Source organism: Ostrea edulis, chromosome 5 (genome assembly GCF_947568905.1).
Source record: "Ostrea edulis chromosome 5, xbOstEdul1.1, whole genome shotgun sequence".
NCBI classification, from domain to species: domain Eukaryota; kingdom Metazoa; phylum Mollusca; class Bivalvia; order Ostreida; family Ostreidae; genus Ostrea; species Ostrea edulis.
The window spans coordinates 17,560,767-17,581,200 of record NC_079168.1 but is presented as its reverse complement, the minus strand read 5'-3'; the positions used below and the strand labels follow the sequence as shown (position 1 = coordinate 17,581,200).

General features: G+C 37.1%; 2 protein-coding genes across 3 annotated transcripts in view; one reads left to right on the top strand and one right to left on the bottom strand.

The window, feature by feature from the left end:
- Positions 1–19,085, top strand: part of LOC125649541 (perlucin-like) — a 31,346-nt gene extending 12,261 nt beyond the window's left edge. Inside the window, exon 5 of one of the 2 annotated variants that reach the window (XM_048877143.2) lies at positions 18,998–19,085. In XM_048877143.2, the coding sequence (XP_048733100.1) occupies positions 18,998–19,028 (31 nt within the window). In that variant the 3' untranslated portion in view covers positions 19,029–19,085. Of the gene's footprint in view, positions 1–4,869; positions 4,984–18,997 lie in introns of those variants that run through there. The other variant, XM_048877142.2, reaches the window with a different exon arrangement.
- Positions 5,748–8,436, bottom strand: LOC125649536 (acetylcholine receptor subunit alpha-like). Its single transcript, XM_048877124.2, has one exon. It carries the CDS (start codon positions 8,237–8,239, stop codon positions 6,968–6,970), a length of 1,272 nt encoding a protein of 423 aa, XP_048733081.1. The 5' UTR covers positions 8,240–8,436; the 3' UTR covers positions 5,748–6,967.
- Positions 19,086–20,434: the final 1,349 nt, after the last annotated feature.

The window sequence follows — 20,434 nt, the reverse complement described above, 5'->3', positions numbered from 1 at the left end:
CGTTGAGACACGGTCGACATTTCACAAAAAGCGGTTACAATCAAATATCGAGAACCCGTACATTTGATAGACTACTGGTGCCTAAATCACGCGCATTAGGAACAATTGAGAGTTCCAGAGACCAATGTTTAGATTTTATGAAAACATGTGTATTGCCCTCAAATTCTATACACTATAGATCCAGTAAACACGTTAGATGTAACAAAAAATAATCAGGCGATTCATGCTATACAACAATTAATAAATTAGTTAGATATAAACTCTTACAAGTTAATTGTTACTTCGGATTTTAAAAATTTCGGCTTGAGCATCACTGAAGAGACATTAATTGTCGAAATGCGCATCTGGTGCGTCAAAATTGGTACCGAAGTTTTTCATTCAGCGAAAAATTACTACGACATGTATGCATTTCTTTTTTATCAGGATAGTTTCACTACATTCGCGCAGTTAACATTGGTTGTTCATTTATTTACTATCTGCAGAGATTCTGACGTGTTAATGAGTATACCTAATCTATAACTCCTTTAATAATCAATGAAGCCGTCCATTTAGTGTCTGGCGTGCAATGTCCGTATAGTGCCTGGCGTGCGATGCTCGTTTACAATTATTATACATTTTCACATCATTTTGTAAAACGATCGAAACTGTTCATAAATATGCTGCTCATAATTTGAAATATAAAGTTGTCTATGTTTTAAATTTTACCTTTTGAATATAGGATTGTATTATTTGGAGAACGTTTTCTGGGATATGCATTATTTCATATAAAACGAGGATGAGAGTGGAACCACGCCGCAGTCCATTGCAACATATTCATGCGCGCAGTGCGTGATGACCAAGGGTAGTTGAACAAAGTTCAACTTCCACAAATAACATTGTCCAAATCGTCATTTTGCTATGTGATGTATCAGGCCTCTCATTTCCAAGTTCTGCGGTCATTGATAGAACCTTCTGCGACATGAATTTAAAATAATTACTTCGAACTAAAGTCCAACTCATTGTCTATTTATGCTCCCCCTTCCCAGAAGGGGAACAAATTGTTTTAATGTGAATTCTTCTGCTTCTTCCGCTTCTCATACAAAGTTTACCCGGGCCATAACTTGTTTGTCTTTTGACATAGGCCTTTGACACTTGGTATGTGGGTATACCATGATAGGGCAGTGTGTCGCGTATAATTTTGATGACCTTTGATGTAAAGATCAAATAAATTTTGGGCGTTTTTTGGTCCGCACCATATTTTTTTTGTCTTTTGACACAGGCCTTTGATATTTGGTATATGGGTAAACCATGATAAGACAGTGTGTCGTGTGTCATGTTTAATGAACTTTGACCTTGAGCTGGTATGATAATGTCAAATAGAACATTTTGGGCTAGGCCTTTGACATTTGGTGTATTGATATACCCTGATAAGACAGTGGTGCGTGCCGTTTTTGATTACCTTTGACCATTTAAGTAAAAGTCAAATAATAGAATGTTGGGGTCATTTTTGTTGTCCGGACCATAACTTTTTGTCTTTTGAAATAGGCAATTGATATTTGGTATGTGGGTAAACCATGATAAAACAGTGTCGCCTGCCATTTTAAAGACCTATGACCTTTTAGTTGAAAGGTCAAGTAATAGAAGTGTTTGGGCTAGGTCTTTGAAATTTGGTATACCATAAGACAGTGTGTCACGTGCCATATTTGATGACCTTGACCATTTATGTAAAGGTCAAAGAATATAATTCATTTGGATAGGCCTTTGATACCATGATAAGACAGTGTGTCACGTGCCATTTTTGATTACCTTTGACCTTGTCCTTTTATGTAAAGGTCAAATAATAGAATGTTTTTATATTTGTTTGGGTCGGACCATAACTTTATTGTCTTTTGACATAGGCCTTTAATATTTGGTATGTTGGTAAGTTTAATTTACTATCATATGTTCACAACACTGTTCCATGGTTGAAGCACTTTTACAGGTACATATAGGTGACTGCTAAATGTATGTATCGTAACTCTTAATTTTCCATTTTAAAGATGATCATTGAAATGTTTTTTTAAAAACTATGGAAAATAAAATGAGAGACATCAGTTTTAGTGCGCTAAAACACTTCTTCCTAGTTCAACACTAAAGCTGGCCCTCTCCGTGCACATTCACTCGCGATTTGCCCTGCTGACCGCCGAGGATGCATCAATGTATGCAACCCGTCAACTGACATTTAAAAATGTCAAACCTTTCTTCCTGCCCGATCCTGGACACCGTATTTCGGAATATGATTACTTAGTATATCTCCAGTAATATCATGCACGGTAGATCTCGACATGCTCGTTATTCATACAATGTCTCTGCTGTTTCGATTCCACTTTCGTATAAATTACGGAGACTCTTGAGAATTTTTTCTGTTGTCAATTTCTGATATCTCTGTTATCTGGAAATATGTTGTCTGCTGACGGCGTTTTCATAGAGCGACAAAGGATTCACTCTAAAATATGGCCCAGTATTCGTAATGTGTACAGAAAATTATTTATTTCAAACAAATAATCAGATTTCAAATGCACACAAAGGAATCCAGATTGTTTGCATAATACTATTTAATATTAATATTTTCTAATTTATAAAAACATTTCGCACATTTCAGATTTATTTGTGGAGTATCTGCGAAATTTATATCTGAAAACAAGCATTCTGAGAGTATTGCATGGCAAGACATAGTCACCTACCGGTCGAAAAAATTACTAGATCGCTGGCAACAATTAATATCCAAAGATCCCTATGTAGGTTACGGTAAAGGGGGAAATTGGGGAACAAAGATAGGAATGGTTGGAAATGAACTACTAAAACAGACAAATCTATAATTAGGTTTAGGTCTTTCACCAAGTCAATGAACTGTGAAATGTAGGTAATCATGAATAATTTAGCTACATTGTTGTATTACTATGCTAGAAGTTTTAATGAGTGTAGTACTCTTATCTACAGAGATAAGAAACTTGGATGTAAACTTTAAGCTGGTGTGGATGTGATTCCACTAGTTCTTGTCAACTTTGAAAGAATGTAACAATTAACAAATGAGTATCTGCAAGCACAACAAAAACCAAAGTCTGAAAAACTGATCATTCACACAATTTTCAGAAGTCCCAAAGACCGTAAATCAGCAAAAAATCACAAAATTCAAACTTAATCTGTAACATGTTATTGCAGAGCAATGTATCAAATATCAAATAAATATCTGCCAGCAAAACAAAAAAGTGTGAAAAACTGATAATCCATGCTATTTTTCTAAGTTTAAGGGCCATAACTTAATAAAAATCAACGGACTGAAACCAAATTCCAACTTGATCTGTAATTTATTATGACAAAGCAGTGTTCCAAATATCAAATAAACATCTGCAGAGAAAATAAGTGCGGAAAACTGATAATTCCTGCTATTTTCTAAGTCCAAGGGCTATAACTTAGTGAAAAATCAATGGACCGAAACCAAATTCGATCTTGTTATGGCTACGCAATGTACCAAATATGTAAAAAAAAAAAAAAAAAAAAAAAAAAAAAAATATCTGCAAGACCAGAGACAAAAATGTAGAAAAGTGATTTGCAGGACTGAAGGAGAGACAGACGGACGGAGTGCAAACCTAAAGTCCCCTTCGATTTCGTGGGTAGGGGACTAATAAGGATGGAGCTCTGAGATAACAATATCATAGATAAAATGATTCTTTATTGTGGATGTACATGTATAGCAATTATTTCTTGTCCGTGTAAACAGGTTCCTAACTTGCAATTGAATATTTGGCCGAAAAACGTCTATTGGCCTAAAGTCCAAACCTTTTTTAGGTTCATGTATTCTTATCAGTGTGTCACTCAGAAATATAGCTGAAATATTGTCAAATCGTCCGTAACTTACATGCAAGCCATCACTGAAAATTGGTATTGCTCGCATGATGTTTGCTTATTTGAGCAATAAGCTAAAGTGAGTTTTCCTGATTGCCTGTTGTTCGGCGTCCGTCGGTAAACTTTACACATTTTCGATTTCTTCAGAACCACAAGGTTAATTTCAACCAAACTTGCCATAAATATTGGATAACATAAGAGTCAATGGGCTAGAAAAGAAAGTCTTATGGGATTCCTAATGAGTGGAAATTCAAAATTGTTCAAATATCGGTCCCTGGGGGTAGGGTGGGGCCAAAATAGGATATAGGGCTCACGGCGGGTGTGACCGGTCGACAGGGGATGCTTACTCTTCCTAGGCACCTGACCCCACCTTTAATGTATCCAGGGGTCCGTGTTTGCCCAACTCTCTATTTTATATTGCTTATAAGAGTTATGAGATTGATCACTGTTCGTTATCTTCACCTTTTCATCAATATGCAAACGCTCGAATTAAGGTTTTTTTTAATGGACCCTAGATTCACGATGGGACTAAATTCAAGGACCAATTTTACATTATACAAGTATATATAGGAGAAAATCTTTAAACATTTCTTCACCCGAACAGCAAGGCCATGTTAGTGGCATTGATATTGAGATTTCGCCATAATGTGTGGATTCAAGTTCAGTTAGGTCACAATCCCATGGAGCTTGGTTGCGGTCATATTATGGGGTCAAAATTTGTCAAGCGATTAAAGAGGGCAAATTTCTTTTAGAAACCTTTTGAAGAGCGGCAGGGCTCGGGTGACTCAGGTGAACGTTGTGGCCCATGTGCCTCTTGTTTTTAATGCCGAGAGCTACATATATATGTGGTACTTGTGTCTGAACAATGTATTTCTCTAAAATTTCTATATTATCTTTTATGCACCAAAACATCAATCAGAAGCATCCATAACAAGAAATTCAATTACTGTTCCAAAGTTTGCTCCAACACTTCGCCTTATTACTTATTAACATCTCTCATTCCAGCGAAGGAGTGGAATCGACGGATCCAGACCTGGTTGGGTGATTCTTTTTTCACAATCAATTATTTTATGCTAAATGTACAATTTCATATAGCAATAAACTGATATCTGAAAGCAATTGATGAAACATTTTCAACTGTCCTGACTCTAGAATCACGGTTACAAAACCGAGGTGTTTCATTTGTTGAGTTAAAACATCTTATATAAAAGTACAGATTAAAAGTGTAACAATATATATAAAGATGTGAAATTACTGAATCCAACAATTGTTCAATGCGAGTGTTGAACATAGTCATTCAATGTAATATTCAGAGTAATAATTCCAAATATCCACGGGACTATTCTTTGTTTCTTGTGTCGTGAGTGTTTGGAGATCATAGATGAAGCAAGAACACCATAAAGCATATTCTGTAGTTGGTTATGGAGAACATAATATTTTTAAAAAGCATAATACGGCAATCACCTTTGTTAATTAATTCCCCTGCATGATGTTTCTCTCTCACCCTTAACTAACGAAAATGATCTAATGTATTCGTACAAGAATAATTTTGAATGGTGAAATTCTATACTGTTCTCCTTGTATGGTGGCCATTACGTTGTTAAACGAATGACTGACTTTGAGAGTCCTCATCAGTTCCTCACAAAACTTTTATTTCACCAATCGGGAAGAGGCCTTCTTCCTCACCATGATTAAGCACACAGTTCGTATGCTAAATGTTCCGAGGTAAAGATGATTGTTTTAATACTTATATAGTTGTCCTTGGGTTTGGACCTGCTCCTCAGCTCTCCCTTCCCCGCCCGAGGAGGGGGTATCTTAAGGAGTTCACAGTTTCACAAAAGTAGGTCGCAGTGGGTGACCTAAAAGTCAAATTATTTCCAGTATTGACTTTTTTCAATTTATGTTTATTGGCAAATATCGGAAATTCCACTAAAATTATAAATGTGTTGATTTAGTTGATTGTTAATATTGATTGTAAATTAAATCTAAGATGAGAAATACTGATAACACAGGTAACCATTGAACATCATTGATTATCGAGAGAGGTCTTCTATTTGCACATGTTGCGAAATCAAATATGTAATCATACAAAATAAATATTGTTTAAATTAATTGATGGCGATAATGGACATCTTATACATTAGTTGCCGACAAAAATACTTTGAAGCGTTAAAAGCACGTAGCATCATAAATGAAATGCTGCTATATTCGATCAAATGTAAATGTGAAAGTATTCTAAACAGTTTAATCAGAATATGTTGTACGGTGTGACCGTTGAGACGAGCGAAGTTTATTAACATCTTGCAACACGACTTTTATCCGCCTCTTCATTTAACGCGGGAAATATAACGCGTTTGATGTAAACCGTTACAAATTGTGACGTCACATTAGCTGCAATGTTTTTTCTTCTTCTCTCAAACCAAGCAAAAACAAAACCTTTGAAGCTATGAAAAAGCTTGTCTGGAATTTAAAAACGTTTATGGTACTTTCTAAACAATCTAATTATTTTAATTACGGGACTGTCAATGAAGTATACCGCAGTGACGGCGACATTTTTCCGGAGGCATTATGGGTAGTCCCCATCATTTTTCGGCTGATGAAGAGCAAACCACGTCACTCAATTGTGTAATCATTGGAGCGAGCTCGTCGCGTCGCTTGCTAATATGTTGTACGGTGTGACCGTTGAGACGAGCGAAGCCCATGAACATCTTGCAACACGACTTTTATCCGCCTCTTCATTTAACGCGGGAAATATAACGCGCTTGGTGTAAACAGTTACAAATTGTGACGTCACATTAGCTGCAATGTTTTTTCTTCTTCTCTCAAACCAAGCAAAAACAAAATTGTTTAAGCTATGAGAAAGCTTGTCTGGAATTTAAAAACGTTTATGGTACTTTCTAAACAATCTAATTATTTTGATTACGGGTTCGTCAATGAAGTATACCGCAGTGACGGCGACATTTTTGCAGAAGCATTATGGGTAATACTCATCTTTTTTCGGCTGAAGAAGAGCAAATCACGTGACTCATATGTGTAATCATTGGAGCGAGCTCGTCGCGACGCGAGCTTCGCTCGCTATTAGTAATTTCTAATTCTCAAGTTCTCACGCGGAGGAGGAGAGTCCAAAACAAATAGCTGTGGACAATAGAATTATAAATAAAAATAGGAAAAACATGTAAAAGTCAATGGCTGACGTCACATCCGTCCACAGTACAGTCTCGCCGCTGTTTTCATTATGTTGTTTCACATCCTTCTCTTCTTTAACGTTCATCTCTACTTCATTATAACTAGTGACGTCAATCTGACTCACAGTATTCTCATCATGATCAATGGAATGGATAGCAGGTCGACACTGTAACCTCCATGACAATATCGTCAACATTTTAACCCAGGAAGGTATTTCTCTGTCTTTGGTCCAATTGTGAATCCTTAAGGAAATCGCCGTTATAACGAGTATCAATGTTCCTAATGCCACATCTAGCAAAATGTAAATTTCTAAATATGACGTCGAATGTGACGTAGGCGGTAGAAGATTGGCTATTATCGTCATAAATATAGATATTGATAAGAAGACGGTAACTGAGTATGACATTTTCTCCCCACTGTCGTTAGGAAGAGTAAATGTGAACACGTCTAGAATTATCAGAAATAACATGGGAATTATGATATTGAGCACATAAATTTTTGGTTTTCTATCTAACTTTACTTTAAGAATTATTACAGAGTCATTGTCATCTATTATGACGTCAGCAGTTGGACTGGACATGGTCCATTGACCATTACTAAAATCTCCATCTATTTGCATCGCATTTGTTCCTTTTGTAATGTTTACTGTTGAGGCATCACTATTCCACGCTACTAGCTTGATAGAACATTCCTGTTGATCAAATGGGAAGAATGTCGTATCGATTTTACACTTTGTATCAAACACTTTATAAGGCATCCACGTCACGTCCCCTGCATTGGACACGCGTAAATTCATGAAACTTCCGCCCAATTCTGCAAAGTCCGTTAAACCATTTTGCACTTGTAAATCCGGCTTCCACACCAGTCCCTGAGGAACGTCAATATATGTCGCTCCCCCGTAAGATGAGGGGGTCCAAGACAAATAATCGTCTCTCCATTTGATAGTTAGAACCCCAACGGATGTCATTTGTTGCTTGGTCTCATCTAGTCCATGAAGGCCAGTCAGCAGAAGTTCCACAGACACTGAGATAACCTCGTTTTGATTCTGTTTCGGTCGTATATCCTTGTTGTACCCGAGTGTTGTAAACAGGTAAGTATACAAATTTTTCATATCTGTTCCCGATTGTCCCGCTACAAACCTTGTGATTACACACAGGATCCATAACAGAATTATTTCTGAACGTTTCATTGTCTCTATTTTTCCTTTATGCTGGTATTGGCACGGATTGTCGAATCAGTTGTCCATTCCAATCAAAGTAAAAGTTTATTTTGATCGATTACATTATTTAATAGTTAGCATACGTCACGGATTAGTCCCGAGAGCACCGCGTCCACTGTTAAGCCCACTGATCGCTAACAGCTTATACCATAAAAACACATCCAATCAAGAACACATCCGTATTTGCTGTGTATATAAACATACAACTGCTACTTCAGTACACCCTGGAACAAATCCTTTCTATACGAATGATAGATTTATTATACATTTATATTCTTAAGAAAATATATGTGTGAAAACCACGACATTGTGGACCAATGTAATCTGTTTTAAATAGAAATCACGACACGGGCATTAAGGTAGCAAAGGCATACAAGTGGTTATAACGATTAATACAGGAATAAAAGTTAATGTAATCCTGATTAAACAGCAACAGGGTGATATAACCCTTCAAACGAAAAGGCCATTACAGAAGTAGTCCACAGGTGTGTAAATGAATGGCAGTCACGCTACAATGCATTAAATATTATGAATTTATCCTTAAAAAGGTTCGCACCTGAGTTTCGCAGTATTGTCAATTTTTTTAGAAGTGTATTTTTTATTTCTACATTGAAGGAGAACTAGGAAATTAAACAGAAAAACTGGGGTGATAGTGCTTGTTATTGAGTTACAGTGTTTTCAGTTTGATCTTTTTCCACTTAAAATTTATTCTAGATCTTGATTTGTCTGCAAGTTTCATAAGCAATACAAGTCAATTTGCATAAAATAGATACATAATCACGCATGTCTTCTAACAATGCAGATATATATATATATATATATATATAAAACTGTTAATACTATATGTAGTAGATTGAAATAAAGAACCACCTCTTTTGCACTTGATATAAGGACAAATTTACGATATAGAATTTGAGAGTTTAAGAGAGCAGTTAGTAGAAGTAATGTCAATTTCAAATATTGCACATACATTGCCACGCCTTGTCTTGAAATTTAAAATGGAGCTTAAAAATTTGGGATTATAATGATAATATATTTTATTTCTACAGGATTGCACAATTAGTTATACAACCTAGTTTACAATGTGATCCTGATCATAAAAAATATCACAGTTAATTTACATACAAATAAGAAGTACCTAAAAGAAACTATAAACACCCAAGTATTATTGAGATTCAAAATAATGTTTGAGATAGGCATTACTTTAAAGCAGATTAATTTTCAAAGTTAGTATAACCCCCGCAACAAGTTGTGTGTGTGTGTGGGGGGGGGGGGGGGGGGGGTATACTGGAATCGGGTTGTCCGTCTGTCTGTCCGTCCGTCTGTAGACGCAATGGTTTCCGGGCTGTAAAGTATTGTCCTTTCCACCTACCGTCACCATATCATATATATGGACTACCCATGGGATGAAGATGTTCCCTATCGATTTTGGGGTCAAAAGGTCAAAGGTCAAGCGCACTGGACATCGAAGTAGCAATATGGTTTCCGGGCTCTAAAGCGTTATCCTTTCCACCTACAGTCACCATATCATACATATGGACTACCCATGGGATGAAGATGTTCCCTATCAATTTTGGGGTCAAAAGGTCAAAGGTCACGCGCACTGGACATCGAAGTAGCAATATGGTTTCCGGGCTCTAAAGCGTTATCCTTTCCACCTACAGTCACCATATCATACATATGGACTACCCATGGAATGAAGATGTTCCCTATCGATTTTGGGGTCAAAAGGTCAAAGGTCACGCGCACTGGACATCAAAGTAGCAATATGGTTTCCATTTAAATTCTTTAACGGCTTTTTTCATCGCATGGAGATGCTGTGTTCCTAGATACCTTTTGGATCATAATACTGAAGTTTTACCTATTACCAACACCCTTTGGGAGATTGGGGTAAGCGGGGGGTATTCTTAGTGAGCATTGCTCACAGTACCTCTTGTTAATTTTCCCTTAATTACATGCTTGAAAACATTTGCATGTAAAAGAAAGCAGTAAGAAGATTATCAAAAAGTAAATTGTAGCGGGTACACATAAATTAAGTAAAAATAGCCCCACGCGGGTCAGGGAAATCCCAATACGGGTATGTAAATCAAACGAACGTGCCTGACTTTAAGGCCAAAAGAGCCTAAAACAACGAAATACTAAGAGGTATTCTCAAAAACTTATGGCACGGTATTGTTGTAACAAATTACACAGATAAGATCACCGATGATCTGAAAGTTTGAACTGAACACGTGTCTGTTACATGAAATGGTCGAGTGACGGTTGTTTGTAAACACTGATTTAAAATCAAATAATTCTTGTTAATACAGGTGAAATAATGTATGACATGTCGTACAGCCTCATAAATTTATACGGACGTGTGATGACTTAACAGTTTTAAGAAGGTGGGAAATAATGTCGAAATTCGGGCCATACAACTTCAAGGATTACAAAATAGAGAGTTGGGCAAAGACGAACCTCTGGATATGCCAGAGGTGGGATCAGGTGCCTGGGAGGAGTAAGCATCCCCTGTCGACCGGTCACACCAGTACTGATCAGTGAACTTAAACTGTAGCATTCTGCACAGTTGTGCTCAAAGACTGAGGAGCTATTAACATATACCGACACGCATAAGAATAGCAACCCCAATTAAGGTTGATCACAACACCAAATTTGTTTTTGAATGGCTCTTGGAAGCAAGAACGTCATATGAAGTCACCATGAAAAACGTGATACAAATTTTGAATATTCTATATGATTTCCCCCCAAAATAATAATAGGATTGCTTCGTTAACAAATAAGAAATTTTAAGAAGCCAAATTTCGTTGATTTAATGCACGATTTAAATAGCTAATAAAACATGCAAAGAAGAGTCATAAGGACGTTCTGATTATGTTTCCGAAAATTTTCGGGGGGTACACAGTCGCCATCATGTCTGTCCGTAAGCCCGAATTCAGCTCTAAAAACTTTCATCAAGAGTTGATATAATTTATCACAAATGTTCCTTGAAACAAGGACATTTGGGCCAACGTCTTTCAAGGTCATTTTAAAGTTCCCATCTCCTAACTTTTTCATCAGAAATTTATCATTAATTAAAAATATTGCTCGAGACACAAACGTTTGCGCCAAGGACATTTTGGAAAGGTCAAGGTCACTCAAAACACATCTTACATACGGAAAAAGATCTTAATTTCAACAATTTTTGAAAAGGTATTGATCATATATCACACCAATAAGTAATAGAGGGTTTTCCGACAAAGATCGTCCCCGTCGGGATCCTCCTTCGAATAGGTTCTCTGTACCCCCTTGCTTGTCGTAAGAGGAGACTAAATGGGAAGGTCATTCGGATGAGAACACAACAACCGGGGTACCGTGTCACAGCAGGTGTGGTACTATAAAGATCACTTCTTGCTCAAAGGCCGTAAACCCCGAGCATAGGCCTAAATTTTGCAGCCCTTCAACGGCAATTGTGGTGAACTCTCCAAATGAGTAAAAAATTCGAGAGAGGGTCTTTCAACAATATACAATCAATCAATCAGACAATGGTCACTGAAGGTCATTTTTGTAAAGGTCAATCAGCCCTTGTTAGGCAATGATGCATGACTTCTCCATATGTGTAACAAGAGGCCCATGGGCCACATCGCTCACCTGAATCACCTTGGCCCATATTTAAAGATCTTCCCTATATATTCGCATGTAAAATTTGATCCCTATTGTGGCCCCAACCTACCCCCAGTGGCCATGCAACAAACTTGAATCTGCACTATGCCATGTAAATTTGTACTTTCCAACGCCAGTGGTTCTTAAGAAGATTTTCCCTATATAATTGTATGTAAAACTTGATCACATATTGTGGCCTCATCCTAACCCGGGGCCATGATCTTGACAAAGGTGAATGTGCACTATGTCAGGAAGCTTTCATTTGAATGTAAACTTTTCAGGCCCAGTGATTCTTCAGAAGATTTTCAATGATTTCCCTATATATTAGTATGTAAAACTTTGATCCCCGTATTGTGGCACCATCCTATCCCAGGGGGTCATGATTTTAACAAACTTGAATCTGCACTATGTTAGGAGGTTTTCATGTCAATTTCTACTTTCCTAGGCCAGTGGTTCTTGAGAGGAAGATTTTTAAAGATTTTCCCTATATATTAGTATGTAAAACTTTGATCCCCGAATTGTGGCACCATCCTATCCCCAGGGGTCGTGATTTTTAAAAACAAAAAAATTTGAATATCCACTATGTCAGGAAGCTTTCGTGTAAATTTCAGCTTTTCTGGCTCAGTGGTTCTTGAGGACATTTTAAAAGATTTTCTCTATATATTTGTATAGAAAACTTTGATCCCCTATTGTGGCCCCACCCTTCCCTTAGGAATCATTATTTTCTCCACTATGTCAGGAAGTTTTCATTTAAATGTCAGCTCTTCTGGACCAGTGGTTCTTGAGAAAAGGATTTTTAATGACCACACCCTATTTTTGTGATTATCTCCCCTTTGAAGGGGACATGACCTTTCATTTAAACAAACTTGAAAGTCTTTCACCCAAGGATGCTTTACGCCAAGTTTGGTTGAAATTGGCCCAGTGGATGGTTCTGGAGAGGAAGTCGAAAATGTAAAAAGTTTACAGACAGACAGACGAACAACAGGCGGTCAGAAAGGTTAACTTGAACTTTCAGCTCAGGTGAGCTAAAAATACAACACACTAATTGATGTTTCCTTAAGATTTGAAAATGCAACATAAATAGCACTTAATTTTCAAAAATATTTTTATGCAAAAAAAAACAACAAACCAATTAGAACGTCCATCTGAATCTTCTATGCATGTTTTATTAGATTTAATTCAAATCATGCATCAAATAACAGCGAAATCCGGACTTACAAATCATACAAAAATAATTTTTTCACTCATATGGAAACGTCACTACTGCCGGTGAAGGGCTGTAAAATTTAGGCCTATGCTCAGCACTTACTGCCAATGAGCAGGGAGTGGTCTTCATCGTGCCATACCTGCGACAAGAGGCCTTAGTTTTTGCGGTATCATCCGAAGGACCGCCCCACTTAGTCGCCGCTTACGACAAGCAAGGGGTACTGGGGACCTATTCTAACCCGGATCCCCACGGGACATACAGCAGTTTATTAATTATAAATTAATGAATAATGTTCATGTTATTGAAACTTCATAATTTTGTAAATCTCCATCGTCAACTTCCCATATTTATGTAGCAATATTCCATTATCACCTACATATGGTGTTTATACCTCTCAACTAATTCGATACGCAAGAGCTTGTTCTACTTATGGTCAGTTTTTAAATCGAAGCAGGCTACTGACAAACACGTTGATGGAGCAGGGTTTCCAACAGTCTCGTTTAAAGTCAGTATTTCGCAAATTCTATGATCGTTTTAACAATCTAGTTTGCCAATACAACCTATCGTTAGGTCAAATGTTGTCTGATGTGTTTCATACCGATTGTTAGGCCGTTCTTTGCACATTGAATTTGACTACGGATAACTCCGTTTACCTGATCAAGATATAGGGCTCACGGCGCGTGTCACCGGTCGACAGGGGATGCTTACTCCTACTAAGCACCTGATCCCACCTCTGGTATACCCAGAGGTCCGTGTTTTCTCAACTTTCTATTTTGTATTGCTTATAGAAGTAATGAGATTGGTCACTGTTTGTTATCTTCACCTTTCATCCATCGCATTTGTTTGTTTAAGTTTTTGTTTTACGTGCCTTTTTTCAATCCTATTGAGACGTCAACAGACCTAGGTTGAGAATCAAATTTAGACCTATGCTTAGCGCTCAGGGGTATATCAGTGAGGGCTCTTTAATATACCAACGACTGCCGCGACACGGGATTTCCGTTTCAAGGTCATACCCAAGGGACAAGTGACTCTCACTTCTAAATGCCAAGCGTATGGCGAAGAAGCAATCACTACTTATGTTAACATCTTACGTTTGACTTGGCTATGGCTCGAGCAGGACTCGAATGCACAACCATCACGCAGTGACCCCTCTTCTACTAAACTACCGCGATTTGTACTTCATATTGAACTCACAAGTCTCAGGCTATGTTTTATTCAAAGAACCCTCAAGTAGTAATCATTTTATTGATTTGAACCTGTTAAATAAATACACAGGGTTTACACAAACGTAATTAATGGTATAATAATACACTAACCACTAGACACAATAACTTACACGGGTCTAATAGTATTCTACACGTAGTAGTCCATTCAGTTACAGTTCATAACTTCATGTAGCTGAAAAACTACCTCTCTGAGAAAAAAATTGGGACAGATCAGAGTTACTGATATACCCTTTATAAAAACCTTCGATTTACGGCGCACAAAAACATGCGCCTTTTATCGCTTCATTCTTGCATCACCGTCTCATAAATTTAATATTAAAGAATTCCTAGCATATTTTCGTACTACACTTGTGTCCAAACATACCTTCAATATATATTTATTAAAGTCTCATACGACCCTTAAACTAGCAGCTTTAAATGATCTCGTTTGTTGACGTGGCCATGTTAGATAAATTAATCTCGTCATTGTATAAATGACACATCCTTCTGCTTTGCCTCTGTCATTACATAATACCGGTGCCTGATACCTAGTCAGCACCTCAATGACCGTTGGGTGTTGCTAAAACGCGGAACGGAAAACCAAACGGAACGGGAAATAGTGTATGCAATAATGTTATGAGGTCAGCATTTTGCAAAATAAAAGGTTTATCGTGAACAAGGGAAGCAGAAATTACAGAGAGAGCGGGAAGTCATCCACGGAATTCACCGTTTCAAATACTTCATACTCATGCAGAAGTAAACAAGAGATGTTTGTAAAACACATATGCCCCCATGATACAAAATTGAAACGGGTTATACACACACATTATTTAATTGGTAGTACTATCATTAATTCAAAATATTGAGCAGACAATATCTTCCTACATTGTATGTGAAGAGTGGATTGACCATGTGACCTACAAATCAATATGGGCCAATCAATATACTTTTTATGCTGTACCAGTGTACCAAGTTTGGTGTCAATCAAGCAAATAATTCTTAAAATATAGGACACAATATATATTACTATGTCCAGTTCAACCATTACCCTTTGACCATGTGACCTCAAAATCAATAGGGTACTAAGTTTGATGTCTGTCAAGCAAAGGGTTCTCAAGATATGGAATGGACAGTACATGTATATTACTATGTCCAGTTTGACCATGTGACCTCAAAATCGATAGGGGTCATCTTCTCCTGAAGATGTACAAGTGTACCAAGTTTGGTGTCTGTCAAGCAAAGGGTTCTCAAAATATCGAGTGGACAGTAGATTCCAATGTCCAGTTTGACCCTTGACCGTGTGACCTCAAAATCCATAGGGGTAATCTACGCCTTAGAATGTATCAGTGTACCAATTTTGGTGTCTGTCAAGCAAAGGGTTTTCAAGATATTGAGCGGACAGTATATTCCTATGTCCAGAGTAGATTGACGCTTGACCTTTTGACCTGAAAAACAATAGGGGTCCTCTTCTACTCATAACCATTTCACATATGAAGTATCATTATGATCAATTAAATGGTTCTCAAGATATTGAGCGGACAACATGTGGTGTACCGACATACCGACCGACAGGTGCAAAGCAATATTGCCCTCTTCTTTGAAGGAGGGCATAATTATTTACCTACCATGAAAGATAATAATAAAGAAAAGAAAAGAGACTTGAATGTTCAAATTTTATACACCCCCACCCACCCCCCGAAAACATCATTGTAAAATATAAAATAATGTTTTTAACAATTTTTCCCAAACATAGCCTTCTTCAATCTAACTTGCTTTTATTCGTAATTTAGTTCTACACCATATATTATTAATACATGCATGTCTAGAGGAGTTATGAGATGGATCACTGTTCGTTATCTTCACCTTTCATGTATCAAATTTTAAAGCGAACGAGTCCGGTGTATGTAAAAGCATTGGGATGAATTTGTGTGAAAGTTGGTACATTTACCGATATCCTGCGGATTAGTGTTGAACCCGAAGAGATATTGCGGGAACGAAAAATTGAAACAGAACCAATGAAAACTAAGTGAAGTTTACGACCCATAGTATGGGGGAAATTACAGGTATGAAAAAGGTAAAAGGCTAACAGACAATTTCTGCTTGAATGGAATTAAAAGGTTGCCTCATCATTAATCTAAATACAAGTAATGCAAGTATTTAGTATAGAAATAAACTGTTAGAAGGCCTCCCTAATTAGGACTGGAGTGCTGCGGTCACAAAATATCAAACACAAGATGTTTAAAGTACGTATGGTCTTTCCATTCTCTACCGATAGGTGTCGCTGCTTGCCAACACATCTGTCAATGCCAACATTTCAAAATCTTGTAAAACGCTTTTGTAAATTCTTAAACAAACGTTTAACTTCGCTTAATCAATTTATGATGCAGAATTTTAAGATAAACTATTTTACCGCTGGTAAATCAATTCCAAAAATTTTGAATTTGATCAAAATAAAGTATTTTCTTCCGATCTACATTCATCATTCTAATTCTTAAATTAAATTCTGTTCCGCTTTCCGCTCCGCGTTATAGCAACACCCATGACAGGTCACTTCAACGCCACCGTTTGGGAAAGAGCGATAAATCTTACAAAACGTCCCAATCCTCTGTAGATTTGTAAGACAACGAGTGGACTAGCTTTCATAACGAAATAATTTTATCTGCATCATCCTTTCTTTTTGATTTCAAAAAATCGGAAAATCCAAACATTGATCAAATACCATATTTTAAATTCATATTTATCGACATTTGGGAATTGTTCACGTTAGTAACATTATTTCGAAAGAAATTTATATAATAGGCTTATTTGACTTGAAGAACTTAAGTGGAAGATGACAAAACGTCTGGCCGGTCAGTGGAGGATCATCCTTTCTTTGCTGAAAGACTAAGTGTACTAATAGACTGTCTGTGCATTGTGCGGAAGATTGTTGCGGGATTACGGAGTTTATATGAACCGGTGGCAGGGGCGGATCCAAGGATTTTTGAAATGGGGTTCTACCATTCATTTTGGTTGTCAGAGGGGGGTTCCACCCTCAAAATGCGTTATTTATACCCTCATAGACAAAATTTTCTGACGAAAAGGATGGTTCCAACCCCCGCCCTCATCTGGATCCGCCACTTGGAACGAACTTTGAAATTAGAACTGAATATGAAGAAAATGAATACATGCCTAGACTATGGCAGAGATGGATACAAGGGTGCAGTGTTCTAGCGAGATTTTACGACAAAGCAGCCGAAAGTGACAATACTTTGAGTACTCCCCCAGATTGTGCAGCATACCATTTTCAAACTGCGTGGGTGACTTGTTATCATAAAGTTAAAAAAAATTCTAGTCATACTAGTCCTGAATTATACACGTGCCATAAGTCACCGGCAAAAATCCAAAATGGCGATAAAAAAATGCACGATATAAGAAAAGCATGATTTATATCCAAACTTCGTTGTTGTCTGTTCTAATTTCAGTATCATGAAATTTCCAATATTTCGATTTACGTATATACCGGAAGTTAGATTGTCGTCTGCAATACATGTAATTAGTAGATTGTTTACAGATTTTAAAGATTGCCGAGAAAGTGACATAATTGTCACCTGGTGTTAAAAAGATCATTGTATCAATATACGTTACAGCACATTGCTATCACACTACACATTCGTCGTGGATTCCCGTGGGGATCCGGGTTAGAATAGGTCCTCATTATCCCTTGATTGTCGTAAGAGGCGACTAAATGGGACAGTCCTTCGGAAGAGACCGCAAAAACCGAGGTCCCATGTCACAACAGGTGTGGCACGATAAAGATCCCTCTCTGCTTAAAGGTCATAAGGGAATGGTGATGTCTCCATATGAGTAAAAAAATTCTCGAGAGGGGCGTTAAAAGGATATGGACACTGTTGAGCTGAATTTTTTTTATTTTTATTGTTTACAATGCTTCACCAAAGTATTTCTAATGGTCAACCAAAATTTGAATATCAGTTTTTGAGTTACAAGTGAGATACAGCACTCACAATTCTTTGTTATGTAAACAAGGTTCGTACCATGTTTTTTGTTTACATATATATTGCTTAATAGAAAATAGCATGTTTAAAACAATGATTTGTGCTAAACACTAGAGATTATCTAAGTGTGTTAAGAATTCATTTGTAAATTGAAAATCGTTTACTATTATATTTAACCTATGTAAACAAAAACATGGAACGAGCCCTGTTTACATAACAAAGAATTGTGAGCTCTGTATCTCCTATGTACCTTGACAACTGACATTCAAATTCTTGTTGACCTCTAGCAATATCTTAGTTAATCATTCTAAACATTAAAAATGGAAAAATAACATTTGAAAACTTTCAGCTCAAATCGTGTCAATGCCCCTTTAAAAAATATACAATCAATATTATGCCTTTATTTTTGTGTTATATAACGCCTTTGAGTCACATTACGCATTTTGAAATATTTTTTCTAGCCTATTTCAAAAGTTGAAAGTTTGTGAGTACCTCCAATTTCAGTTACATGTACACGTACACGTAGTAGGAATGTTAAAGAAAATACAGAGTGAATGTAAATACATGCATGTTATTTAAAAATCGTGTGTTTCGACTACACAAAATGTTACAAAAACATTACAATCGTGATACTAATACTTTAACAGTTTGATGAATTATGAATTGTTTCCTTTTTGTTTTGTAGGGACGATGTTACCGGAAGCTTAATTGGATAATGGAGTGGCTGTTTTAACAAACGTCTAATCAAATAAATATTCATTTGTATGGCTGCAAGTCCTTGGTGTAGAAATGAATCAAATATGATGACAGACACTGATCCCTCCCTGCTCAAAGGTAATATTCGCCGAGCAGAGGCCTAAATTTTGCAGCCCTTCATCAGCAATGATGAGGTATCCATTTGAGTATAAAATCCTCAAGCGGGACGAAAAAACCAATATACCTCCATTCGTTGTGGAACAGTTTCTGGTATGATTGTAAGATTTAAGAAGAGGGGAAGGACTGAAACAAATCTCGAAGCGGGCGACTACGGATCCTGAATCCCAGAAATGGGGCTGCTTTGGACTAATCGTAAAACTCCTCTCGGTGATTTGACCAAGACATACCTACACAAGTATCTCAACAAACGTCACAGTGATGAAAGACGAAGATTACGAACAGTGACCAGTCTCATAACTCCTATAAGCAATACAAAATAGAGGTTTGGGCAATCTAATTAAAATCAGATCCTAGAATACGCTCACAATCGCTACAATAGGATCTGACATAACCCCACATGCACGAGACTAGTCCGCATGACCATTTGCTTGTAATATTCATGAGAACTATTAGCCAGTCAGATTGCGCCATACAGACAATGATGGCTATTTAGGCGGTTCCTGGCAATTCGTAAACAAATTGCTGTAATCTCTCTCCCACGAAGTTTATTCCACACTGTAAAATTGTATATTCTCGCATAACGAATCTTAAACGTTCGCAATAATGCCTAATCTATTCCGTTCATACATGCATAAGAAAATGCTTCCGCTTCTCAAATCGTCACTAATAGGCTATCTAGTCACGTGATACGTCATGACGTCATACGTGTCAATGTACAGCAGCAGCTATGTAAGATTCTATTGAAAGTCATAAAATATACAGAATGGATAGTTAATGTTCCGACATCGATGACATCCCTTTAGTATTTAATATTCCGCCATACATATTTGAACCTGCCGATGAGCCAAATCTTAAAGAATTTAAATTCCCTCAGCAAACATTTATATTAGCCTAATACTACATCGACACTGACCACACGGACGGAGATCCCGCTCACAGAAAGGATGGAACGTTTTCAACTTTTGATAAATATCTGAATGACACATTTTGTTTGCAAACATTTTGACTGTGTTCCCTTGTAGATAATAATATTTTTAAAGCATTAGAGGTCTGTATATGTAGAGTGTATCTTGCATTAGCCAATGCTGATCTAATTAAAATCAGTTCTTCTCTAACCGTTACATTGGAGAAGGTAGAAGATTTGCTATTAATTGAATTGATGCATTGACCTACAATGTGTCAAAGGAAATAGTCGATTTACCGATATCGATTTAATTTATAATTTTATTTTTCGGGGGGGGGGGGG

What these genes read in the sequence shown, in the direction of transcription:
- LOC125649536 (XM_048877124.2), bottom strand. Translation starts at nt 8,239, where the DNA reads ATGAAACGTTCAGAAATAATTCTGTTATGGATCCTGTGTGTAATCACA.